The sequence below is a fragment of the Aulonocara sp. 'chitande type north' Nkhata Bay genome, linkage group LG4 (assembly GCF_057382095.1).
Source record: "Aulonocara sp. 'chitande type north' Nkhata Bay isolate Kocher_YH1m ecotype deep benthic linkage group LG4, A_spYH_male_GT1.1, whole genome shotgun sequence".
Taxonomy (NCBI): domain Eukaryota; kingdom Metazoa; phylum Chordata; class Actinopteri; order Cichliformes; family Cichlidae; genus Aulonocara; species Aulonocara sp. 'chitande type north' Nkhata Bay.
The window spans coordinates 5,142,354-5,170,061 of record NC_141347.1 but is presented as its reverse complement, the minus strand read 5'-3'; the positions used below and the strand labels follow the sequence as shown (position 1 = coordinate 5,170,061).

The 27,708-nt window shown below is 42.5% G+C and overlaps 1 protein-coding gene across 4 annotated transcripts; it reads left to right on the top strand.

Annotated features, from left to right (window-relative positions):
- The first annotated feature begins 2,627 nt into the window (after positions 1 to 2,627).
- Positions 2,628 to 27,278, top strand: mettl22 (methyltransferase 22, Kin17 lysine). Of its 4 annotated transcripts, none has more exons than XM_086288089.1 (12): positions 2,628 to 2,678; positions 3,741 to 3,893; positions 4,441 to 4,615; positions 14,168 to 14,292; positions 18,905 to 18,945; positions 19,207 to 19,351; positions 19,663 to 19,734; positions 20,100 to 20,153; positions 21,841 to 21,918; positions 22,312 to 22,414; positions 24,824 to 24,992; positions 26,237 to 27,278. In XM_086288089.1, the coding sequence occupies exons 2-12, from the start codon at positions 3,788 to 3,790 to the stop codon at positions 26,303 to 26,305; spliced, it is 1,137 nt and encodes a 378-aa protein (XP_086144215.1). In that variant the 5' UTR covers positions 2,628 to 2,678; positions 3,741 to 3,787; the 3' UTR covers positions 26,306 to 27,278. The 4 variants fall into 4 exon arrangements, with proteins under 4 accessions (XP_086144215.1, XP_086144217.1, XP_086144216.1 ...); XM_086288091.1 differs by having other exon boundaries at positions 2,671 to 2,800; XM_086288090.1 differs by lacking the exon at positions 2,628 to 2,678 and adding an exon at positions 2,701 to 3,090.
- The last annotated feature ends 430 nt before the right edge of the window (positions 27,279 to 27,708 follow it).

The window sequence follows — 27,708 nt, the reverse complement described above, 5'->3', positions numbered from 1 at the left end:
GGGAAACATTTGCCCAAACACCTTGAAGAGGACACAGGCAAGAAAGGTGAGTAATCATTAACTTACAAACACTTATTTGCACCACTTTTATCCCTAGATTTCACACACACATTTGCATTAGTTTTCCTTATTGGTAAACCTTAATCACAATCACCATTCTTCTCTCCTGACAGACAACCACCACATTCCTTGATGAGGAGCAGCTGTGCAGGATCTGAAACAAGGCCACCAACTGATTTTAAAATTCCCAATAAATAGTCAATAAATATTTAAACTTCTTGTGTGCAAATCCATGCTTAAAGTGCAATGCTCATAAAGTGCTTGATAAGGTGCTTTTAATAAAGTGAAAGGTGTGCTCTAAAGTGCTATACAGACAATACAATATAAATAAATGCAGTAAGGGAGTCCTCTTCCTTACACTCACACAAACACTTATAGCTACTGTGGCAGCTCTTCTACTGATTAAAGAGTCGCATTGCCTTTTAGATTTTTCTTTTTTGTTTTGTATATCCCTTAGGTTGCTTCAGCAGTTGGTTCTAATAATTTAAAGCCAGCTTGTTATTATTGTGCCTTTGTTTAAAGAGAGGGAGCGACACACTGAGAGCAGGTCTGCAGTAGGGTTGCCAACTCCCTGAAAAATAAATAAGGGACACCTCGTGGCCAGGGCCGGGCGACCCAGTTGTCTTCACCCTTCCCAGTGTGGTGAATTTTCTAGCTCTTTTTTTTGTGTGTGAAATTATTTTTTTAACCATTTGACTTGAAGTTGATTTAAGTAGATGCATATTCTATTCTTTGTGATATGAACACATGTGAAACAAATGATCATTTAGCCATTTATTTTTAGCTCAAAATGACAACATTAACACAGTAAAACAGGTCTCTTTCTTAAACAGAAGCCTGTCATGCTTAACTTTTGAGAATATAAGTAAATCTTTCTTTAAAAGCACTGTCCTGCTTAACTTAAAATAATAGAAAACAATAGAAAGAAAAACATTCTTGTAACAGTGCACATTTAGTGCATTTAGTACAATTGGCTTCAGTTGAGGTATTATTTCAGCTTTTCTAATGCTAATCAGCTGCTCCTGTTTGTAAACCCGCTTGTTCCCATGATTACGCATCTTAACTCATCATCATTATTCATCTATGTATTACTTTTATGTATTAGTCATCAATTTGTTGTAATCATCTATCCTTGCAGTTGTTTATTACACAAAATAAATTATATTATCACACTTCTGGCCACATAGCGCTGATATTCACTGCACATGCCCATATTAACGTTTTCCAGCCAGGTGTTTTCCTTTTCCCATTCTTCCCTTTCTCTGAGGGGAACAAACATTGCTGCTCTAATGCTGGGCTCACACTGTGCGGTTTTTGGCCCATTTTGAGCCGATTTTTGAGTGATCGGACCGATTTTGGCCTTCATCGTGCGTCGTGTAGTATACGTGGGGTAACGAGAAGTGATTAACACCTCACGACCAGCTCCCGATCATCAATCGCTCGTGAGGGTCTCACCACAGGCGCTCACACTGCTCACGCGCAAACGTAAACGTTGGTGAAAAAGACGGCGCAGCTCGGCTGTGCAGCCTGTGATCTGGACACAAGCGATGGAGGCACAACTTGTAGAACTTTGGAAAGCTCATCCGAGCCTTTTCGATGTGGCATCACAAAATGATCACGACCACAACAACCGTGAAAATAGTTGGATCTACATCGCTGCTCAATCACAGCTGCCTGATCATGTTTTTCATTAGCAATTTAGCAAAGTTGATGGTGGTGGTGTGTCTGTGTGAGTGAAAGACCGAGAGCGCGACAGATTTTCTGTTATAACCTTCATGTTATGGAGGCACAGTGTGAGCACTCAGGTCGCATCAGAGCATCGGGCGGTATAGTGTGAGACCTGCATCGTGACCTACCAACTTCTAACCTCTGCGAGTCAATCGTGCAGTTTGAGCAGGAGCTGAATAACGTGACTGAAAAAATCGCACAGTGTCTGCCCAGCTTTAGGTGTACTGTCGTCCGAGACTTGCACCGCAGTGTCGGCGTTTGTTCCCCTGTTGGCCATGCTTCTTGTTGTGGTCATCTGTTGTCTTCCGGTATTTTCTCCGCAAGCGACCTTTCCTCGACCAATGAGATGAGCGGTAATCTGAATTGTCATACTCGAATTGTCATAAGTGTGCTGTCAGCTCATTGGTCACAAAGCAGGAGAGGGGCTGGGAATTATGTTTTCAAACAAAGCGTTAATTCCATTAAAAGTTATAGACTACTTTTGATTCTCACTGTATTACGGGACAAAGTGCGTCCCTTATTAGCTCAATACGGGACGTGTACTTTTGTTTCGAAATACGGGACGATTCCGTATTTTAAGGGACGGTTGGCAACCCTAGTCTGCAGAGATCTGAGCAAGAACAAACGCCAACGACTGAGTGACAGGGACTCTGTGTGTGTGTGTGTGTGTGTATCATAGCAAACACTGAAAGGCATTTCTTGGACGCAGTAATGAGTTTTGTTTGCTCAAAATAATTTCCCCCTCAAAATGCAACATTTGTTCTTGCAACAATTATTTTACACGCACAAACAGAAACGACAGTATAGAAACAGCAGATGGCGCTGCAGGCGCGGGGGAGGGTTTCCATCCGGGTCAACTGTCGTGGCCGTTTAGCACAGCGTCGCTGCTGGTGAGTTAACGTCACCCCTCCCCATTTTTAAAAAAATAAATAAAGTAAATGTATTTTAGATGTGCCGTGTCCAGACAGCAGGGATCCAGTTCTCGGGTTGAGCTCGCCTCTCAACAGCTGCTGTACGTGACGTCCTAATGTTATGCCCGTTTGTAGTCATCGGCAGGCCTCTTCATCACGTTTCTTTACGTGATCTCCATCTTTCCCAGTGTGACCGTGGGCAGCGTGGCCTGGTCCCCTCCACCTCAGCAGTCATGTGCCGCTGCTGGATGACGTATAAGCGTTAATGCTGTCAATGCAAAGCATTAAGTTTGAACCTCAGTCTCTCTGGTTCTGTTCACTCTGTGAGAAAGCTGCCTGTCAGTAGTGTCCACCCTCGGCTGCCGTGAGCATGCCAGCTACATTTGATTAGGTTTGAACGGCTGCTGTGGGGCTCGGCTCAGTGTTGCCAACTCCTCCGTAAGGAAAATCGCTATTGGCTGTCCAAAAAGTCGCTACTAGTCGCTAAATGACGTCATCACCTAATTTGTATAATTGGTCATGCTAATGTATTTGTAACCTACGCTGTTGGAGAGAGAAATAACATCGTGGAAGAGACAAAGTGAGTAAAAAACGTCCTAAATGCAGTTAGAATTTATTTAGAACTACAAATTAAATTTCTTTTAGCAATTATTGTTTTTTAATGCCACAATTCCAACCCTGATCCTCTATCCGGGTTTGGACCGGCAAAAGTGACATCATTTGCAGTTCGGACTCACAGATGTGAACATCTCCTGCAGCGGGGGGAGGACTATCCTCCGCCCGTGAGCGCTTTAGCACGGGTGAGGTGCCCACGGCAGCACCCGCTGCTTGTTGAGAGTAAGAGCAACACGCCCTTTCACATCAAAAAGTCGTCATAAATAAGTCTCCAAGAACACCAGAAAAAGTCGCCAGATTTGTCGCTAGTCGCTTTTTGGAAAAAAAAGTCGCTAAGTTGGCAACACTGGCTCGGCTCAGTTTCCCTGTCCGAGTTAACCAGAGCCTGTTAACCCTGCTTTGTCTCTAAACTCGCGCTTCTTTCAGGTGAGCAGGTGACTGATCTTCAGTTCCAGCATTAGATTTGATCATCCATGCAGGAAATCAGTTTCCATCATGAGACTGTGCTGTCAGATGTTCACATGCTCCGTCCCGGTGGACGCCACCTTATGACACACCTCAACAACGTTGGTCAACCTGGTGTGTATAATGATGTCACTGTCACAGCGTCATAATACTGAAGCTGTAGGTTGTTGTGACTAAGAATACGTTTCCTGTTAAACTTTGTTTTTGTTCTCCCAGAAGTTTCAGCTCATTCTGATTTTTTATAATTAGTGAAAAACAATCACAAAAAGAAAACATGACAACTATTATGAAAGTGTTTGGAGTGATTTTAGTCAAACTGCCAGTCCTCAGTGGCAGTTCACTGTTCATTGTGCTTTATTTTTGCTGCTGTGTACAGAATCCGTTGTCCACAACGTGACAATGACCAAATCAGTGTTTTTAATATAATTATAGTATGTACATGTTTTAAATGACAAAAAGGTAAAGCATTACTCACTTGTTTGTGACATTTTTGTACTTGGTAATTGATCGAAGCTGCTAAGATGAAGACCTGAGCGAAATAAAATGTCAAAATTGTCATTTGAAAATTCAAATTCAAAACATGTCAAAATGCAAATCATCTGATTGTTAAACTTGTACTGAATATGTGTTTTTTCAGTATGTATACTTGTGTACTTTTCAGTCTTCATGTCTAGGTTTGTGATCCTGGCAGAAAGATGTGACGAGCCAGGGAGTGACTTAAAACATGAAAGTGAAACCAGCCAAACAGTCAAACAAGCCACTGAAGAACCTGATGGAGAGGACAGAAAAGTAGAGTCGCTCTTGGATTTCGATGGAGATCTTGACATAATACATCGGTATGCAAAAACATTTTCTCAGTCAACTATTAAAAGCTGCTGGTTTGCTTGGGAAGGGTGTCATACAGGTTAAGACCATCCATATACTATTTCAACCTCTTCAGATCGTTTGTTTTATTAATGTGTTCATTATCATTGTATAGAGTGCAGAAAATGTTACAAACCTAGTAGAGCAACTTCATCTTTACCTTAGAAATCGGTGTGCAGCGACAGATTCATAAGTTGTGTGGAAGAACACAAAACATTAAATTAATTAAATAAACATTAAATAATCAAACATTAAACTCAAACTCCGACCCATCTGCATATTACTGCTCAACTTGCTGCGTGGACTCGGTGGTGCTCCGGGGCATTGTCACTGTGGGCCCTGAATTCACTTTGTTGGGTTATGTGGAATGGGGGTGACTGCTGAGCCGGTTGTTTGCTGGCTTTCTCCTTCCAGGGATAGTCTTCTACCTCCTGACCCTCCCTATCCCCACTGTCTCATACAACACATCACTCAACATGTAAAGTGTGAGTGAGGGGGGGTCGTGGGTTGCGTAGGTTGTAGCGTGTAGGGCCATTCACGTGGCTGTGCTGGCTGCACTGCGCACTAACCCGCCCCTCCTTTTTAATTGCTCCGTAGTCATTACAGTTCAGCACACAGACTGAACGAGTCACCTGGATAAGTGAGGAAACTTTTCTCCCACTGAAAACTTTGTCTGTCTTTTGTTTTAATCCATTCATCATCATCATCAAACCAGAATGTCTGTATTACATAACAAAGGGAGAGTATATGGTCTGCAGTTCCAACTGAAATGCACAGAATGAGCTGTGTTTTTCTTTTTTGCTTCAGAAGGGCTGTCCTGGTTGACACGCCTCTGCAATGTTGCGTGGAGATCAGGGGCAGTACCTGTGGACTGGCAGACCGGGGTGGTGGTCCCCATCTTTAAGAAGGGGGACCGGAGGGTGTGTTCCAACTACAGGGGGATCACACTCCTCAGCCTCCCTGGGAAAGTCTATGCCAGGGTGCTGGAAAGGAGAGTTCGTCCGCTAGTCGAACCTCGGATACAGGAGGAACAATGCGGTTTTCGCGGAACACTGGACCAGCTCTTTATCCTCTCCAGGATACTTGAGGGTGCATGGGAGTTTGCCCAACCAGTCTACATGTGTTTTGTGGACTTGGAGAAGGCATTCGACCGTGTCCCTCGGGGTGTCCTGTGGGAGGTGTTGCGGCAGTATGGGGTGTCTGGCCCATTGCTACGGGCCATTCGATCCCTATACAACCGTTGCAAGAGCTTGGTTCGCATTGCCGGCAATAAGTCGGACTCGTTCCCGGTGGGTGATGGGCTCCGCCAGGGCTGCCCTTTGTCTCCGGTTCTGTTCATAATTTTTATGGACAGGATTTCTAGGCGCAGCCAAGTGGCGGAGGGCTTTCGCTTTGGTGGCCTCAGAATCTCATCTCTGATTTTTGCAGATGATGTGGTTCTGTTGGCTTCATCGGGTGAGGGCCTCCAGCTCACACTGGAACGGTTCGCAGCCGAGTGTGAAGCAGCGGGAATGAGGATCAGCACCTCCAAATCTGAGGCCATGGTTCTCAGCCGGAAAAGGGTGGAGTGCCCACTCCGGGTCGGGGATGAGTTCCTGCCCCAAGTGGAGGAGTTCAAGTATCTCGGGGTCTTGTTCGCGAGTGATGGGAGAAGGGAGCCGGAGATCGACAGACGGATTGGGGCTGCAGCTGCAGTAATGCGGACGCTGCACCGGTCCGTCGTGGTGAAGAGGGAGCTGAGTGTAAAAGCGAAGCTCTCAATTTACCGGTCGATCTACGTCCCTACCCTCACCTATGGCCACGAGCTGTGGGTAGTGACCGAAAGAACGAGATCGCGGATACAAGCGGCAGAAATGAGCTTCCTCCGAAGGGTGGCTGGCCTCTCCCTTAGAGATAGGGTGAGAAGTTCGGCCATCCGGGAGGGGCTTAGAGTAGAGCAGCTGCTGCTCCACATCGAAAGGAGCCAGCTGAGGTGGTTCGGGCATCTGACAAGGATGCCCCCTGGGCGCCTCCTGGGTGAGGTGTTCCAGGCATGTCCCACCGGGAGGAGGCCCCGGGGCAGACCCAGGACACGCTGGAGAGATTATATCTCTCGGCTGGCCTGGGAACGCCTTGGTGTTCCCCCGGATAAGCTGGAGGAGGTGGCTGGGGAGAGGGAGGTCTGGGCCTCTTTGCTTAGGCTGCTGCCCCCGCGACCCGGCCCCGGATAAAGCGGATGAAGATGGATGGATGGATGGCTTCAGAAGGACATTTTAGATATATTGTTCAAACCGTGTCAGCTCAATTTTTATAAATTTGGTGTAAGATGATATTCCTGTTTTGCCTTTCAGGAACTAGTTTGTTGGTGAAACAGTTTCTTTAAAAAAAATTATTCTTAGATTTCTTGACATCCTTTGGATTGACACTGTAGGCCTAGATGTTGATTTGCTGTTATATTTTTGTTAGAAATGCAAATTATTTGTGTAGTGCGTCAGTGAAATATGATTTTGAAGGATTAAAAGTGTGTTTAGGAGAGTTGTTCATAATCTAATAATCACTAGCAACTATTAAAGCAGACCATATATTCTCTCAAACCACACTTTGCAGAACAAGGACCGACTCTTGAACATGATGTCCTTATTATTCCAGTTTATCTTCTGTGTGATGACAACTTGGAACACACAGTGGATTCCATCATACCAGTGTTTGTTTGTGGAAGTCTGCTGTGTTTGGTAGAACTTGGTGTTTTTAATAAAGACATTTCTGGGATCTCATTTCCCCCCCAGTCTATCAAAGTAGTAGGCTTTGTTAAGAAAGAAGGGTCCAATCACACCATGCACTTCTAATGGTGTAGATTTTTACATACAACACACAAAAGTACACCCTGAGAGGTGTAGTGAATCCAGGTGTTTCAGTTGCTTCCATGGTGACAGGTGTATTAAATCAAGCACCGGGGCACGCAGACTGCTTCTACAAACATTCGTGAAAGAATAGATCACTCACAGGAGCTCAGTGAATTCTAGTGTGCTACCATAATAGGACGCTACCTGTGCAACAAGTCCAGTCAGGAAATTTCCTTGCTACTAAATGTTCTACAGTTAGCTGTTAGTGGTATTACAACAAATTCTTCATAAATGTTGGCCCTGAACTAGCAGCGGACATCCCGTGTCATAAAAATGAAAATATCAGTAATATAAAATCAAATCCCTTTTCACTGTTCCTCTCAGCTACAAATGAGCAAGAAGTAATAAATATCACATTAAAATGTAAAAGTAAGTCTTCAATGGATTATCATGACATAAATATGTCTGTAGTTAAACAGGTTATTCTGAATATTGTTAGTCCCTTAACATATATCTGTAATTTATCATTTCAGTCCGGTTGTTTTCCAAAAAAAATGAAAATTGCAAAAGTAATACCACTATATAAAAGTAATGACAAACACAGTTTTACCAATTATAGGCCTATTTCTCTACTGCCTCAATTCTCAAAAATTCTAGAAAAACTTTTTAATTCAAGATTAGAAAAATTCCTTGAAAAACATCAAATAATAAATGTTGGTCAGTATGGTTTCAGAACGCAAAGAACCACTTCAATGGCGATAATTGAGGCAGTAGAAGAAATTACTGATACACTGGATAAAAATAAATATGCAGTTGGTATTTTTGTTGATCTCAAAAAGGCCTTCGACACAATCAATCACTCAATTTTACTGGATAAATTGGAAAGATATGGTATTCGAGGGAAAGCTGGTAACTGGTTAAAAAGTTACCTAACGGGTCGGGAACAATATGTTAGCATAGGGCATTACCATTCAGAGAAACTTGGTATTACATGTGGTGTTCCCCAAGGGTCAGTGTTGGGACCAAAACTTTTCAATGTATACATAAATGATATTTTTGATGTTTCTCAAGTACTTAAACTCATACTGTTCGCAGATGACACCAACATATTTTTCAGTAGCGATGATTATACTGATCTTGTAATGACCGTAAACAGGGAGATAAAATTAATAAAAAAAAGGGATGGACATAAATAAATTATCATTAAATATAAATAAAACTAAAGCAATGTTTTTTGGTAATTTAAAATATAATATAGAATTACCAATTATCATTGAAGGTGTACCAATTGATAATGTGAGTGAAAACAAATTTTTGGGAGTCGTAATTGATAATAAAATTTCATGGAAACCCCACGTCAGACACATAAAAACCAAAATTTCCAGAAGCCTCGCAGTTTTGAACAAAGTGAAACAATTCCTTGATAAAGATGCACTTCGTACTCTGTACTGTACCCTGGTTCTTCCATATCTTACATATTGTGTGGAAGTGTGGGGAAACACATATAAAAATACAACTAATCCATTAGTCACAGTACAGAAACGAGCACTGCGTATTATTCACAAGGCTGGTTATCTAGATCATACTCACAAATTCTTTCTTCAGGCAAAGTTACTTAAAGTCCAGGATCTGGTTAATTACAATACATCCATAATTTTGTATAAAGCTTTTACTAAACTTTTACCGGCAAATTTACAAACTAGATTTGAAATTCGAGAAAAGGTTTATAATGTGAGAGGCTTTGGAGAATTCAAATTACCCAGAACTCGAACAACCCGTAAAGGCTTTTGTGTGTCTGTATGTGGTGTGAAAATCTGGAACAGTCTGAGTTTACAATTGAAACAATGCAAAAATATTCATAGATTTAAATTCCTCTACAAACAGTTGGTCTGGTCACAGTATACTCAATGATGGGTTTAGTGTGCTCTGTAATGTCTGTCCTCTTACCATTGCTGGTATGGATTCCAAAAAAAAAAAAAAAAGTGTGCGTATGTATGTACATATATGTACATGTGTGTGTAGATATATATGTATGTATATGTATGTGTGTTTGTTACTTGTAGTTATTACTGCCTGTTACCTGTGGTAATGCAATTTATAATTCATATATTCTGTATTCAGTTATGAAGGCTCTAATTGTTGGTTGCGAGCTGCCGTTTAGATGCTTGTATGCGCCCAGGGCTGTTGATGGGTCTGTATGCAATGATGGGCGTAGCTGCGGGAAGTTTATTGTTTTTTTTGTTGATGAGTGAGTATAGGGGTGGGATTTAATAAGTTTTCTTCGTCCCACTCCTTTTTCAGGCAATTTTTGTTTTTTGTTTTGTGCATTTTATGTCCAATATAGGTATTTGTTGTGCCTGAAAATGAACAAATAAATGAAATGAAAGTGGAAGCGATCCGAAACAACTGCATCTCAACCACGAAGTGGTAGGCTTCGTAATCAGAGAGCAGGGCAGTGGGTGCTTGGCCATATTTTGCTCTTGGTTTGCCAACTTGCCAGAATTTACCGCTTCAGACATCCAAACTTCATGTGGCGTTTAGATTAGCTCGAGAAAAATGTGTGGAGTGGGTTTCCATGGCTGAGCAGCTGCATCTAAGCATTACATCATAAAGTCCATAAAGATATGGATGAGTGAGTTTGGTGTGGAAGAGCTTGACTGGTCTGCACTGACCTGACCTGAACCTGATACAACACCTTTGGGATGAATTAGAGTGGAGACTGTGAGGCTGGCCTGCTTACCCAACATCAGTGCTTTGTAAGGAAGCTTACCAGAATAAAACCTTACCAGAGGAGTCGAGGCTGTTAAAGCTGCAAAGGTTGGTTTGACAAAATATTAAACCCTGTGGATTAAGGATGGGATTGGGTTGTTTGTGAAGGATCAGTGACACAGAATGTGGCAGCCACAAGGTTAAGTCTGGATGGCCTACAAGCACATGTTAAGTGAGAATTTTTTCCCAGCTGCTGCTACTGTTTGCAGGAAGGCCTGTTGGCTCCTGTTGGCCCTTTTTGTCCACTGTTGTCTGTCATGTTCAGTCGGTTCCCTCCCACGTGTCACCGCTGACACTGGAGCCTCTCCCAGCATACTTGGGTATCTACTGGCAGCAATATGACGTCAAACGCAAAACATTTCTTTGTCACTTTGGAATGAATCGGATCGCTGCAATGGTTTTCAGAGTGAAGGACTTACATCTGATGCGATCTTGGAAAAACAAAGCAAACCAAAACTAAATTGCAGGATCCACTTTATCCTGAAAAATAAAAAAAATGTTGCTTTCTGGTGAAACTTGTGCCAATATGGTGTGGGGGCCACTTGGGAACTTCAGGTGGCATGCGTAGCTGCATTCACTGCTTCTTGCTTTAAAGGCTTACTGATGCTCACATGGTCTGAAATCAGACGTAGGAGTCACCTCGACCTTTCATTTCCCCCACATCAGATTTACTGGCTGCCCACAATTACTCCAGGATATCCCAGTTCTGGAGAGTCTGGTGTCAACTGGCAGTAATATTTTCTGTCAGACGGGTCCTAAACACCTCATTGCAATGTTTTACCCCTGGAATGTCAGTTTCTTCCCAGTGTCTGTATCGTTGCACTAATTTTAGCCATGGCCCCGATTGCTTTGTTCAGTTTTGGAAAGAGAAACATGTATTCTATGAAAACAGTTTTGTCCAGTCAGAATTAGGATGGATGGAAACTTGAGGCGACTGTTGTTGTGATTTGGTGCTATATAAACACAATGAGTTGAGTAGAATTACCCTGGCTGCACAGTTTCCTGCATCTCTGTACCATTTTTATCAAACCCCACTCATCAGCTCCCTCGGACCCTTGTGCTGTAAGATGTAGTGAGTTTGTTTCTATGTGATCAGATGTGTCTGTGTGTCGCTGTGCAAGCTTCACCAGTTCATCACAAACAGGAAACTCAGCAGTCTGTTGGAATCTCCACTCACACGCATACAGCACCGGATCAGGTTTAACCATCTGCAACATTTCGTTCACTCGTGTTAAATCAAGCAATCTCTCCCTGACATGATGGCAGTCAACTAGGTTACATGTCTAATCTTAACCCAACAAGCTGAAAGGACAGATGACAACAGAATGTTTCAAAGATCCATATAAAAGATTTCATGTAGTATTGTTCAATCATTAGAAAGCAGCTTACAATTTTATTACCCACTAAGTGTATTGACGGTAGCACCAGAGGCTACTAAATAGTCAACCTATTGTCCTGCAACCTGGAGAGTTACCTCTCTGTCAGCAGTTGCTGAACTCAGCATTTAAGCTTTTCATTTTTAACAGTGATGAGAGACATGGCCATGTTCATGACCATAAGCTAGTCTTCACTGCATGTGTGTGTGTCTGTTAGTAGGCAGGTTAGTGTGTGTGTGTGTGTGTGCGTGTGCGTGTGTGTGTGTGTGCGTGTGTGTGTGTGTGTCATCATCTTCTTTTTGTTGCTATGCCGAGGACCATTCTCTCTCTCAGCCTCCAAGTCAGTTGGCCTCAGTCTCCTGCTTTTCAGGACAGTCCTGAGCCTTCATTGCCTTCATTGGTCCTCCAGGTTCTCTTCTGCTGCTGTCGCCACTCCCACATCCTGCATTGCTTCATGGTTGTGACATGTACATTGTCAGTTTTTCTTCAGCTTTCTCTTCCACAACCATTTTAACTCCACGTGTTGCACATCTCAAACTCAATCTTTTAAAGTCCATTCACACACAGTGATTTTGAAGCCTCTGATTTAGAGGACAGCTCTCTATCCATAGTAGAGTTTGTATATGCTGCTGCTCCTTTAAGGTCGAGGGCAATGCCGCTATCTGGCCACCTGCTGTTGACTCTTGATGTCAATGAAGTTGCTCTGGAAGTGTATTGTGCCGGCTGGGGGAGTGGTTGTCGCTGAAGCTTGTTTTCCTGGGTCATCTGGCATCGAAACCAAACCGACTGTCTGAGAAACATTGAAGGAAGGTTAAAACCTTTTCAATATCAAAGGTTGTGTGAGTACAGTCTTGTCTATGGGAGTGAAATGTGGTTGGGAGTGAGATTCCCACCATCATGTAGGCACCAGCTTGATAACAAAGCATGTTGTACCCTTGAGCAAAGCTTGCAGTCAGTTGTTTTCTCGTCTTCATACACTCTGTGTTTGTAGAAGAAAGTTACAAATACATATCAACACTACACAGGTGTCCGTGCCGTCGGGTGACGGCACGGACACGGTCGGGGCTGAAAGCCGACAGCTCGCTGATTCTGATGTGTCGGCGGGTCGAGCTTTGTGTTCACGCCCTTTTTGCGCTGATTCTAAAGCTGCAGGTTTGATCTCGCTCTCTCGCTCTCTCTCTCTCTCGCTCTCTCGCTCTCTCTCTCGCTCTCTCGCTCTCTCTCGCTCTCTCTCGCTCTCTCGCTCTCTCTCTCGCTCTCTCGCTCTCTCTCTCGCTCTCTCTCTCGCTCTCTCTCTCGCGCTCTCTCTCTCTCGCGCTCTCTCGCGCTCTCTCGCTCTCGCTCTCTCGCGCTCTCGCTCTCTCTCGCGCTCTCGCTCTCTCTCGCTCTCTCTCGCTCTCTCTCTCTCGCGCTCTCTCGCGCTCTCTCGCTCTCGCTCTCTTTCTCTCTCTCTCGCTCGCTCTCGCGCTCTCTCTCTCGCTCTCTCTCTCTCTCGCTCTCTCTCTCGCGCTCTCTCTCTCTCGCGCTCTCTCTCGCTCTCTCTCTCGCGCTCGCTCTCTCTCGCGCTCGCTCTCGCTCTCGCTCTCTTTCTCTCGCTCTCGCTCTCTCTCTCGCTCTCGCTCTCTCTCTCGCTCTCTCTCTCTCGCTCTCTCTCTCGCGCTCTCTCTCTCTCTCTCTCGCGCTCTCTCTCGCGCTCTCTCTCTCTCTCTCTCTCTCGCTCTCTCTCTCTCGCTCTCTCTCTCTCGCTCTCTCTCTCTCTCTCGCTCTCTCGCGCTCGCTCTCGCTCTCTCTCTCTCTCTCGCTCTCTCTCTCTCTCTCTACTTCAACAACAGTTTCCTGTCTATCCCCGGCTGCTGAACAAATTTAAACTTTTTAAAATGATACAAAATGCAAAACGCTGTGTCTGTAATAAAACCGCTGTAACTTCAGAGGTGATGTTCATGTGTTGATTAATGGTTTTCTTTCGTTTTTGATGTACTGCAGAATATTTTTATAAAATCCAGAACAGGAAAACCACCTTCATGTTTTTCTGTGTTTTATCTTCAGCTGCTTTGACACAAAGGCCTCTGCTGTGATGCTCACACCTGTGATAAATGTACTGATCTGAATTATAATATTTCTGACTGTGTGAGGCAAAATTTCCCAGATTCAAATCGAATTGAATCGAATTGAATCGAATCGATTCTAGAAATCAGTGACGATACCCAGCCCTAGTTACTGGTTCTGTTCTGTGAGCTAACTTAAACTAATTTATGCCAGTTTTTGAGAGCAGAGCTCCATGGTGTAAAGTAGCCTTCATACATGTAATGTTTCTTTTCCACTTTAAGATGATTTAAGAATAAAGGGCTTTGTTTAAAAAAGAAGAGTATTCCTTCAGTAATTATTCAAATTCCAAAAATAGCAGACCTACACTAAGACAAAAGAAATGTGCAGCTGTTCACATATCTGTAAGTAAAATGCTGTAACTTTTCTGGAGAATTAGCAACATAAAAATGAAAAATGCAGCTTAGTTATTGTTTTTTTCTGTTGATGAATGTGATATTTTGTTATTTCTCAGACCTCGGCCAAACCTTACAGAGGGCAGCAGTCGGGACTGGACTCGCCCAGTAGTTCTCAAACAGTCTAATGATGCAATGGAACAAGAAGAAGAGGGTCACTGGTTAAAAGATGTCATAAGGATTGGTAAGAATCTTGATTTTATATTGTTTCTTTTAAAAAAAACCTCATAAATATTATTATTGTTATCATGAGTGCAGATAGTAGAAAAATTGTCTTTGTATGGTAATAGAATTTGTAATTTAAAGAAAAGAGCTGTCCACAAAAGAGGAGCATGACATGTACCCAAAGCTGCAAAATGGAAGTCAAGGGACAGTATTCAACCAGCAAATACTGCAAACAGAGAAAAAGTCTAAAGCTAGTTTAACAAAACTGCTCTGGTGCGTCACAGTGGGCTCGTCACAGCAACACAGGCAGAGTAGATGATAAATGCTCTGGGACTTCAGGCCTGCCTGGTGGAATACAGTCTGGCAGTGCAGCTGAAGGGAAGCCTGGCAGAGCAGGTGTAAAGGTGACTTCAGGTGTGACTGGCCAGACAGGATCAGAGAGGTGCAGCCTGCTGGAGGCAGTGAGCAGCTACACTGCTACATGCACAGAGGATGCCACTGTGAGACCATCACTGCATGTGTCGACGAGAAACCCTGGATTACCAGTGAGGTGCGCTCACTGCTGACAGCCCGAGATGCAGCTTTAATGCAGGGGATGAGACTGCGAAACGCACCTTTGCAGAGAGAGTCCAGGAACACCTCTGTGAGACAGGAAACCTCAGCATAGTGCTGTGAGCAAAGAAACCAGTTGTATCCTGATACCATCCCGTCGCATTGACAACAATGCTGATAAAGTGTTTTGAATGGCTCGTGGTCACCTGTCTATGCATGTGCAAGAACGTGTGTGTGTGTGTGTGTGCGTGCGTGCGTGTGTGTGTGTGTGTGATGGGGGTGTGTTTGTGTGACCTCCTGCTCACCAAAAGGATCATAAAAGCAGGAAGCTTACCACACAACAAACAGATCTTTCAGATAGCATGTATCTACAATAAAACCAGTGTCTGGAGAGGTGGTCAGAGACAAAGGAATGTCTTTGATCCTACAGTTTGAAACAATGTAGAGATGGTAAGCATAAAAACATTTAACAATTCGCTTTAACATACCTCCTTTTTTTATTTTATTCTTTTGTAATTTTATTTAAACTGCACTTAATTTTGTTGTACTTGTTACAAAGAAAATAAAGATATTCTGATTACTTTAAAGTTTTTACTTACTGATCATTCGCACACATTTATTTACTTATTTAACTGTAAACTTTAGGTGAGGATTTAATAGTGATACGTCTGGGATGGATGAGTGTAGGGAGGGTTTGCATATTGTTTGTGTGTGTGTTATCATATTTGTTGCGCCTGGAGAAACGTCTCTTCATTTTGCTTGCACTACAATTGTATGCACAACAAATTGACAAAAAAGCTCGATTTGATCTCTAAGGGAGAGCCCAGCTCTCACTTCACCACAACAATTCAGTACAGGATCCGCATCACTGCGGACACCACCCAAATTCATCTGCCAGCAATGTTCCCTCTAATGTTTCATGTGTGTGAGTGAACACACAAACTCCCTGAGCGATCCCACTGTGAGCGACAGCAGACGTGTGCACTGTGGTCACGCCAGCATCGAATCCATCCAAGTTACATGTTTATTAAAATAATCAAATTACAGCATTTACATTTATGTTGGACTACTTTTAATTAACTGCTTTAGCCCACTTACAATGAAAATTTAAATAAATCTTGTTGATGACCTGTAGCATGTTAACACTATTGGAAGTAAAAATAACCTGAACTCCAATTTTGAAAACACGACTTTCTGTTTTTTTGCTCTGACTTGTATTATGAGTCTGTAACTCTGTCTGCAAAATACAGTAAATAATGACCAATGTTGGGCAGTTAATGATATAGTTACTTCTTCAAAAAAGTTACTGAGTTATGCAAACAAAGTTTTTTGCAGCTGTTTACCTAAAAATGCAGCCAAGGCGTTTTTAAACAAACATTTCAAACTATTTACAGAACAATCAGCTGTTCTGCATCAAATCTGATGCCACACAAATTATTTGTGCCGCTCCAAAAAATAATTTCTGTCCACTATGAGATGAAGGAGAACAACAGCCTGATACCTGCAGGCCTGACAGCAGCAGATGTATCACTGCTGCAACACCTGTAACACTCAGCAGGCGCCTCATTGTTCTGACACACAACAAAACTGTTGACTACACTACACACTAACTACACACTAACTACACACTAACTACACAAGATTTGTGCTAAACGTCTCAAATCTCTCACATCTCAGGCTTTCGAGCGTTTTCCTTATAAAACGCCGTTTTTCCCGTTTCTTCCCGCAGTAAATATAAACAACGACAGTATTCAGGAAGAAAAACAAACATTGCAGATATTTTTATCATAACTCTGGTTTTACGTGGCCGATCAACACAATTTAAAAACTGGTATAAAGTCCACACTTTGTCCGTCAGTTGTTCCGTCTGTCCTGCTCACGTCTCCGATGGTTGTACACGTTGTCATTAACGTGGCTTCACTCCACATCAGCCGCTTTGCTAAAACACCGGTGTCGCACATAAGGACGCTGTCATAGCCGGTCAACCACGTTGATCAGCTGCGTATATACGAATGTGAATCGCATCATTGGCTGGACTGTGGGATAAGGTGGCCTCGTTCTGATCCCATACGGGAGCAGCCAGCCACTGACTAACACTGCAAAACAGGATTGTTAAAGTATTGATTTTAATTTCAATTCAGGTAGATTTTTTTTTGTGCGCAACGCAGATTTTCTGTGCGCAGAGACGTGCCAGCAGTGCACACGTGCGCAGCCTAGAGGGAACAGCCAGTCTCCAGTTAATTAAAAGTCGTCTAACATAAATGTAAATGCTGCAATTTGATTATTTTAATAAACATGTAACTTGGATGGATTGGATGCTGGCGTGACCACAGTGCACACGTCTGCTGTGGCTCACAGTGGTCCAAGGGACGCTCAGGGAGTTTGTGTGTTCGCTCAGACACATGAAACATTAGAGGGAACATTGCCCCTGAGATATTTGTACTCCACTTGGGCAGTAACTTGTTCCTCACCCAGAGTGAGCACTCACCCTGTTACAGCTGAGAAACTATGGACTTGGAGGTACTAATTCCCATTCCTGCTGCCTCACACTCAGCCGGACACTTCTCCAGTGCAGGGAGGAGGTCACCACCTGATGAAGCTAACGCAACCATATCATCTGCAAAAAAATGAAAGGGAAAAAACCAAAATGAAATCCTGAGTGGAGACCCTTCACCACTCGGCTACACCCAGATATTCTATCCATAAAAACTATGAACAGAACTGGTGACAAAGGGCAGGCTTGGAGGAGCCCAACACGTACCAGTAATGAGTTTGACTTACTGCTGGGGACACAAACCAAGTCTCGCTACAGTTGTGTAGGGACTAATGGCCTGTGTGTGGCCAGATACCCCATATACTGAAGCAACCCCCACAGTATACCCCAAGTCCACAAAACACATGTAGACTGGTTGGACAAACTCCCTCGCACCCTTCAATACCCTGGGAAGGATAAAGAGCTGGTCCAGAGTTCCAAGACCAGGACAAAAACCACGTTGTTCCTCCTGAATCTGAGATTCAGCTTTGAGCTCTCCTCTCCAAACTGAGAAGTTTGATCCCTCTTTAGATAGAGCACACCCTCCGGTCCCCCCTGCACCACCCCAGACCTCCTCGCGACGTTGCACAGACATGTCAGCCAGGGCAGCCCTACAACCTCCAGAGGCTTCAGGAACTCAGGGTGAATCTCATCCACCGCACAGGCCCTGCTACTGTACAGTTGTTTAACCACATCAGTGACTTTAAGTTGTCCCTCTTCCCCAGACTCCACTTCCCTTTTTTGATTACCCACCAAACTCCTTCCACTCCCGGGTTTTGTTTCCTCTGGACTCCCACAGGCTAAAATTTGATCATCTTCCTCCTTCTTTTAATCACATTTTATACTTGATTTTATTCTTTAAAGGTAAACTACTTTTATTTCCAGTTTGGCATCAAACTTGTTCAATACTCATTGTACAAACTGGATAATGGAACAGGCTCATGCTCTGGGCCGCTCACGTGTAATGCACATCTTCATGTAAATGACAGTAAAATGTTTTCACCTGGTTTAGACAGCATCAGCTGTTAGAGAGCAAACTCACACCTGTCAGCACACATTTGAATTCATTTGAGTAGGACAGTGAAAATCAGAAATACCATTAAAAGACATGTTTGTAACTCTAGAACTTCAGCAAATTGCAAATGAATTATACTTCATACACAGACCAGCACCTGCACATGTTTTCTTTAATTTAAGACTAAATTAATGAAAAACAATAAAAATGAATAGTCTGACATCCTAGGTGATAAATAGACTGGACAGGTCCTTATGTAGGACTTTCTACTCTGTTCAAACGCTTTCTACTACAAGCCTCCTTAAACTCATATTCACTGTTTGTTTTTCTGCTCCATCTCCTGAGCCCATGCTGTTCACTCATTGACAGAGCTGTTTATTAAAACAGCTGCTGGATACAAACACACAAACTTTATCAGTCAGTTGACAAAGGAAGATGACAGTAGTATCATAACAGGGTCATGTCCACAGACCTGGAGACACGAGGAGAGTTTTTGGATGTGTTTAATAAATGTGTCCAATCTATTCACAGAGCACACGATGGCCACACCCATGGAGGATGTTGGCAAACAGGTGAGTTTATTCTACCCGGCCTGGGTTTGAGTCTGACCCGCAGCCCTGTGCTGCATGTCTCCCCCTCTCTCTGTTTCCTGTCAGTCTCCACTGCATCTATCTGATAAAGCCAGAAAATAAATTGGATTAGACGGACTTTTTGAAAATTGTCTACATCCACTAGTATTTATCTTATATTAATGGAAGTGTACCATGAAATTCTTTGCATAATCAGTTGGAGTCAAATACAGCATCAGCTCATGTCTTCTTTGCTCACGTCAGGTGTGGCGTGGGGCATTATTCATGGTGGACTTCATCCTCTCAAACCCAGTCATGTTCAGAGGAGCTACAGTCCTAGAACTAGGAGCAGGGACAGGCTTAACCAGCATCATCACAGCAACCATAGCTAAAACAGTCTACTGCACAGGTACGATACCTTGAAGCACGTACTCTTCTGTTGTTAAACTTAAACACTGCAAACAACATTTACAAACTACCAGCAACATATCGGATGCTGAGTGCTCGCACTGTGGGCTTTGTTTTGTTATCCAGTGAAAGGAAAATAAAGATTGCAAACAAGGAGATGGGGGTTAGTGAAAACCACTGTTAGCTGCTGTGGGCAGTGCAAACTTACCTAACAGTTCGTTCTTATTTCACACTCTGTCCAGGACTTAGATCGAATAACAAATATTTGACTGTTTGTTTAGGGCTTCTTTTTTTTTCATTTTTGTTTTACAGATGTGGGAGAAGACCTTCTACAGATGTGTAAAAGAAATGTAGCGTTAAATAAACACATGCTGAAGTCTGCAGGTGAGAAAGCTGTCAAATCAGCTACTCATGGGTTCCCTCGGTGTACAGACCACACACACTGCTGGAGACCATGCAGCCAGTCTGGGCTCAGTATCTGTCCCAAGGACACTTTGCTGTAGCTCCTGAGCCACAGCCATGCCTTTTGGCTTTGGAATATATTTACGTAGCTTAAAAAAATAAATAAATATATATATATGTGTGTGTGTGTGTGTGTGTGTGTGTGTGTGTGTGTGTGTGTGTGTGTGTGTGTGTGTGTGTGTGTGTGTGTGTATATAGTTATTAAAATTTCCATCCTTTCACTCTCTAAATCACATGACAAACTGCAAAGATTCATCAAACTTAATGCAATCTTGTCTCTCCGTCAGATCACGAGGTGAAAGTAAGGCAGTTGGACTGGCTTCAGGATGACCTGTGCACAGGTAACACAGATATGTCATTTTATAAACCAACACGCTGTGCAAAGATAGGTGTGGACACATTTGGACAATAACAGCACTTCAGAAAATGTTGCTTGGATACGCAGAGATGGATTGAGGAAAAACGGTGATTGTCTTTAGGGCTGTCTCCTCCCTTTATTCCATCCTCTAAAGCAGAGTTTCAGGAGAGACATTTATATTCAACGTTTTGTCACTGTTATTAAGACCTGCATCTGACCAACCAATGCCTGTGCAAGCTTACCTCAGGGCCACATCTCAGAGGTCAGAAACCTTTGCTAGCTTTACTGTGAAACTTCTTTCTAAGAATGTTCTTTATTCTTTATTACAAGTTTACTGTGACTGTAAGATTAGATAATGAAAAAAGACCAATCACAGTTATGTTTTATGCTTTTTGAGTCCTACTTGCATTATACAAAAAAGTAGCAAGCATTAAATTAGTATAGAATGAATGTTATTGTCAGAGTAAAAGTATTTATCTGAAGGTCTCTTTGAGTAAAGAAGGGAAATATCTCGGGTGTTGGAGGACTGGCTGTCTGTGTTTCCTTACACCAGAGGAAGCAGAGAGTCTGTGGCTTGACTCTGTGTTTGTAATGACAGTCACTGGGTCTGCTTGTGTTGCCTTGGGCTGCAACATGCCCAGCTTATACTCAAAGCCACCAGCTTCTAGGATTTTGGCAGATTGCGGTGAGTTGTGGAAGCCGGATCACATGCTGGCACCAGCTGGAACAGGCTGTAGCAGCTCCACTGCCCCAAGCAGGCGATAAAGGAAAAGAGCAGCTGTGGCTTCACTGTGGTCAGGCTGCTGTGGATCTTCATGATCAAAGTGACATTCATGCACTTGGAGCAGACCAGATGGAAAGAGAACATCCTCGCACTGTGCAGAGAGAAGTTGTGTGAAATCAACCTGTTGGTGGTAGATACCACCATCACTGGGGGTGAAGCCACTGACTAGGTTAAACGGCTGTACAGTGGCAGGGCCCCGGGGACATACTGCCCCAAGTGCAGGAGTTCAAGTATCTCAGAGGTCTTTTTCACAAGTGAGGGGAGCAAGAGAATAACGAAGGAACTGAGGTGGCGTCTGCAGTGATGCGATGCTGTACTGATCTGCTGTGGCACAGACAGAGCTGAGCATAAAAGCGAAGCTGTCAGTTTATCAGTCAGTCTACATTTCTACCCTCACCTATGATCACAGATACAAGCGTCGGAAATGAGTTTCCTTCAAAGAGTGGCTGAGCTCTCCCTCAGAGATGGGATGAGGAGCTTGATTCTTTAAGAGGAACTCTGATTAGAGCCTCTGCTCGTCCACGTTGAAAGGAGCCGGTTGAGGTGGTTTGGGCATCTGACTAGGATGCCTCCTTGGTGAGGTAATCTTGGCGTGTCCTACTGGGAAGAGGCCCGGGACTCAGGAGTCTGGACTCGCTGGAGAGATTCATCTCGTGGCTGGCTGGGAAAAATCTTGATTCCCACCTCAATGAGCTGGAGGTGGTGGGTGGAGTGAGGGAACACTGGGCTTCTCTGCGCAGAATGCGGCCTGCTTGACCGCAAAATGGCTGGATGGATGTAACAGACTTTAGTCTCCAGTTTGGATGTATGAGTTGATTGGTTAACCACCAATACACCGAACTAGAAACCAGTACGATAACTACTTTCCTTTGTCTGATCTTTGCAGATGCTGCTGTGGAGTTTAGTTGGACAAAGGAGGAGGTAGCAGATCTGAATAACACTAGCATCATAATTGCTGCTGATGGTAAGTCTTAAGGATGACATCTCTAAAAGATCAGAGCTCTTTTTCACCATGTATGCTCTACTCTGAAAGAGTTACTGAAAAAGGTGGGAAGGTTCTAGACAAGACACTGTGGGCAAACCTTAAAAATTATGTGCCTCACAGCGAGGTTTAAGCACCAGTTCGTTGTCAGAAACGCTACCATGCAAAGCCCAGAGTAGCACACAGTGTGAACTACTGAGATGCTGTATGTGGCAAAGGAGGCTCCAGACTGCTGAGCAACTGAAGCAACTCGTGAAGCGATTTGTAAAAAGCAGTTATTTACTGAGACAGTTTTGAGTTCAGACTTTAGAGTCATTTATGGAACCGTCAAATGCAGAAGCTCAGCAATAATTAGATTTCTTAATGTGTCACCAGTTTGTTATGATGATGATCTGACGGATGGCCTATTCCGAACACTGCACCGACTCTGCAGCAACTTTCCACACACCTGCACTGTCTTCATCTCCATTGAGAAAAGGTATGGTGAAAACATATATAGTATACCTGAGCATATTTGGCCTTATACACAGTGGAATGATCATGTTTCTTAAGCTGATAAAAATAGTGGGTCAGCCAACTCACACGAGAATGAGAAAATGTACAGGATTAATATTTCTCCCAGAGGTTCTGCAAGCAAACAAACTTTAAACTTGACTCAGCATGAAACATACAGAGCATTAACTTCCACCCAACTACGACGATAAATTCAATTGATTTTCATTTATGTGGTGCTAGTTCACCACCGTAGTCACCTCAAGGTGTTTTATATTGTTAAGTCAAGACTCTGTAATAGAAATCGCACAACAGGTTGGGTGTGAGGGTAAAGAAAAGCAGAACAACTGAGACAAAACACAAACAATGTGAGAAGATACACGGTAATGATATGCAGTAGTGGGAAGTGAAAGGAGGAAAAAAAGCTTTTTGTGCATTATGGGAAACCCCGAGGAGCGAACCGTCACTAAAGGAGGGTTCAGGGTCACCTGATCCAGCCCTGACTAACCTCCTAAGACCCGAACTCTTCCACGGCAGCATTTTTAATTTCTCTTTGCTATTTGGGCTGATTGGGACCTGATGAATGTAAAAACAAAGAATTACCAGATTTTTTTTTTTTACCTGATTTTTGTTTCTGAGAAAAATTAGATCCACATATGAGGACGTTTGTTTTAAATTTTGATAGATCAGTGGCAGCATAATGTCCTCGTAAGTGGAACTCAGGCCCTTGTAGAGCAAAATTTTGTATTTTGGTCTAAATAACCCAAAATGTGATGTCCACATATGTGGACGCAGGTCCTAGGAGGTTAAAAGTAGAGATAGTGTCTGTCTCCTGAATCCAAGCTGGAAGCTGGTTCCACAGAAGAGGGGCCTGAAAACTGAAACTTTATAAGAGGCTAAGAAAGTGTAACAACCACAGTAAAGCTGCATCAACACATGAAGCAGTTCTCAGCGTCAATGACATTGAGGCAACTTTGAGGTAAGAAATTGAAACAGCATCAGTAAGCGTGCTCGATGCTGCTGGTTGAGCAAGGACAGAGTAGAAAATACATTATTGGATCACCTCGTTCACCGGAGCCTGGGACGTGTCTCAGCTCTAAACCGATGCCCGAGGAGCTCGACTGCTGTGTAAGGCTGCACTCTGACCGCCGTGTTGGCAAAACAAAGGTTTTAAAACTCTGCTTAAATGTTCAAATAATCTCACTACCTCTACCAAAAATGTTCTGTAATTAACTTGACAACTTATTTAGCCGCTTCATATCACATGATAGGACTCCACCTTTGGCTAGTACACTTGCATTACAAGAGAGGGAGGCCACAAGTTCTCAGCCTCAAAGGGTACTGTGTGGATCTGTCCGTGATCTACAATTATAGCTGTAGTGTTCAGATGTTAAGAAGAAGAAATATACAAGGAATAATTTTCTTAGAATTTAAAACTGTCTGCAATACTGAACTGTTTATACCAGGCAAAAATGTCGAGAAGTTAAGCTATGGGAAAACTGTGGGCTTTCAGGAAATCTAACTCTACTTGTAAGTGATTCAGAGAACGCTTGGGAGAAAGTGCTGCTGTCAGATGAGACCAAAGTCGAGTTTGGCAACAGCCTGACCTGCTGTGTTAGAGGAAGAGAAATGCTGAGCCAGAAAACACCATCCCTTCAGTCCAGCACGGAGGTGGAGACATTATGCTTTGAAGCTGGTTATCTGCTTGGTCAGGGGTGGGCAACTCCAGGCCTCGAGGGCCGGTGTCCCTGCAGGTTTTAGATGTGTCCTTGAACCAACACAGCTGATTTAAATGGCTAAATTAGCTCCTCAACATGTCCTGAAGTTCTCCAGAGGCCTGGTAATGAACTAATCATATGATTCAGGTGTGTTGACCCAAGGTGAGATCTAAAACCTGCAGGACACCGGCCCTCACAGCCTGGAATTGCCCACCCCTGTGCTAGGTACATTATTTCAGGACAAATTTTCTGCAAAAACACAATGTTTAGTCTGTATAGATGTTACATGACAAGTCTGGATCTGGAAAAGTTGGGATTTTTTAATTCAATTCAATTCAATTTTATTTATATATATATATTTTGTGTCGCTGGTTTTTGCCACACGCTCAGTGTGTAATGGCTTTAAGGGTTAGCCTAACCCTAAGCTCTACGTTCCAAGGTCCTTTTTACTGCAAGCCTCATTCCTCCATTCACACGAGTGCTTTTTTCTGTACCTAAGCTAGCCTTCACAATCTCACACTATCTTGAATGTTGGCAAGGATGCTTTGACACCCAGGTTGGAGGAGCAAGGCCTCAAACCACCAGAGTTTTTCATTAGTACATATGATCCACTCTGTCTCCTGAGCCATAGCCGCCCCTACTTCTACTTTTTAAGTGACTATGTTTCTATCTTCAAGGATGAACTTCACCTTGCAGCACATGGATGTTTCCTGTGAAGCCTATGATCATTTCATCCACTGTATGAACCAACTTCAGGACCTGGAGAACGGACGATGTAGTTTCAGAGTCGATCAGCTCCCTTCTAACTTTGATCAGTTTATTTTATATGAACGTGTAGAACAACTGGTGAGTAAAACATTAGCCAACATAATTTGACCATAACTACAGTTTTATACACTAGACTGCCAGAAGTATTACCCATCCAAGTCATTGAATCCAGGTGTTCCAATCACTTCCATGGCCACAGGTGTCCTAGACATGCAGACTGCTTCTACAAGCATTTATGAAAGAATAGATCACTCTCAGGAGCTCGGTGAACTCCAGTGTGGTAGGATGTGCAACAAGTCCAGTCAAGAAATTTCCGCACTAGCAACTATTAATCAGTCAACTGTCAATGGTGGCATGTTCTCTGAAAGGGCAAATCATGCTTCTCCCTCTGGCAATCCGATGGATGAGTCTAGGTTTGATGGTTTCCAGGACAAGACGTTTGGTGAAGGGGGATTTATGGTGTGGGGTTGTTTTTCAGGAGTTAAATGAACTCGTTTTGGACAATTTAATTCTCCCAGCTTTGTGGGAATAGTTTGGGGATGGCCCTTCCTGTTTGAACATGACTGCACATGAGTGGATAGAGCAAGATCCATAAAGACATTAATGAGTGAGTTTGGTGTGGAAGAACTGACCTCAATCCAATAGATCACCTTTGGGGTGAATTAGAGCGAAGACTGCAAGCCAGGCCTCCTCAACCAAATTCAGTGTCTGACCTCAGAAATGTGGTTCTGGAAGGATTTAAACTAATTAGGAACTCAAGTTCATATGTGTGTGAATTCAGAGAAGCAAATACTTTTGGCAGTATAGTCTATATTAGCTATTTTTTAACCTTATTGAATGCTTATTTTTGATCATAAACCTCAAATGACACTGTTTGCAGTAACTTACTGTAAATGCATTTAAATGCACGTCAGAGTTGCTTTTGTTATTGTAGTACAAAGTGCTACTCCAGTGTTAATCTTTTGGAGACACTGTTGCGAGTGTCATATTGATTGATTGATACCACTGTTTGCAGTATGATATGCTAACATGCCGCTTACAGCAAGACAGTGTTTGTATTTAAACTGCTTGATAAAAGACAATTTTCCTCTTATGTTCGATTTATGGTACCAAAAGTATTTTTCATCATTTGGAATTCTCAAAAAGCAATTTTTTAACCATTTAAAAATAAATATACAATAACTTTTTTTTTTGAAAATATAACATGCAAACAGTGAAAAGGTTTCATTTTTATCCAATACGGTTAAGTGGGTTTGTGATAAAGGATGACTTTCATCAAGTGGAATAAGTTGTTTATTTGTATGTTATATATATTTTTGCAGGAGCTGTGGAAGGTGACTGCGACTCCTCTTCCTTTTATGCCAGCCAGATCTGATCCGGAAGCATTTTAATGTTGATCTTGTACCAGCACCAAACCAAAGTGAAGAGAAACTTTCACCCAAAATTTGACCTAAAATATGTTTCAAGTTTACAGTTGATGTTTTAATTACATATATTTATAAAAAAAATATATGTATAAAATTAAATGTAGTAATCAAGATAAATATTGAAAATTAAAAACAAAACAAAACAATAAAAGTAAAAAATATTATTTTGTTTAAATTTTGCATTCCCTTGTGCAACTTTTTATCCTTTTCATCCTCATGTCAGTGGTTGTCAGTGTCTGGTTGGAGGAGCTTGGGAAGTGGAAGGAAGTGCTAACTGAGAAGTGGTGGGTCAGTTTTAGAGCCGATTAGATAGTCTTTGACCAAGAGACCAAACAGCAACGCTCAGTCATAGATCTTTAAAAGTCACCTTGAAAATGCTGCTTTTGGTCTCTGGTTAGGGTTAGCTTATGGATATTGTATATGGGGTTTTTTTGTGTTGATTAGCAAAAGCTGGCAATCTTTTCTAGTAGGATTCATAAGTTTACGGATGCAACAAACAGGCACAGATAAGTGCTATTTAGTCCAAGGTGAAACACTAGAATTTCGCTCACGAAAACTGAAGCACAAATGTCTTAAATGAGTCGTAACACTCTGCACGCATTGGTGTCTGTTTGAGAATGCCTTTAAAAATTCTCTAAGAAGCACCATCAGCACAAACATAGTGGAGTTGTTGACATTGTGAGTTCTGGTAGACAGCAGTCTGCTACAGCGATGGTGGCATACCTATCAGTCAAACCAGCAAACTGTAATACTTATTTGTGAATGACTTCAGAGTATGAAAGGGAAATTATCTACAAGTTATTGTTGCACCAGACTGTAAACATACTTTCTAATTCTGTAAATATGGAAATTCAAATATGGGAATTTATAACTATGAATTATAATCGTTTTTTGTCAGTTTATTGGAGGTTTTTGTCTAACCTGCAGCTGTTTTTGTGAAATGTTTTGAAGCAGTTAATTGAAGCATACCAATTTTGTTTTAACTTACTTCTGTTGAGATACATTATATATACATTATACATTATATTATACTATATATAGTATATTATACATTATATTATACTATATATAGTATAATATACATTATATTATACTATATATTATACTAATTATATGAGATACATTATATTATACATTTCACTAGTGGCTTTGTTTTAGAATATAGCGGGGTGTGTGTGTGTGTGTGTGTGTGTGTGTGCGTGCGGTGGGGGTGCATTAGCGTGTTTTTGTACTCGAGTATAATGTCTTCTTCAAGCAAACAAGAAATATAACTCATATTAAAGAGTTAATCAAGTTGAAAGAATAAGCCTTCGAAAGTCATACTCCAAGAAAATCAAACAAAATCTGACTCGAATCTGCGGTTTCTA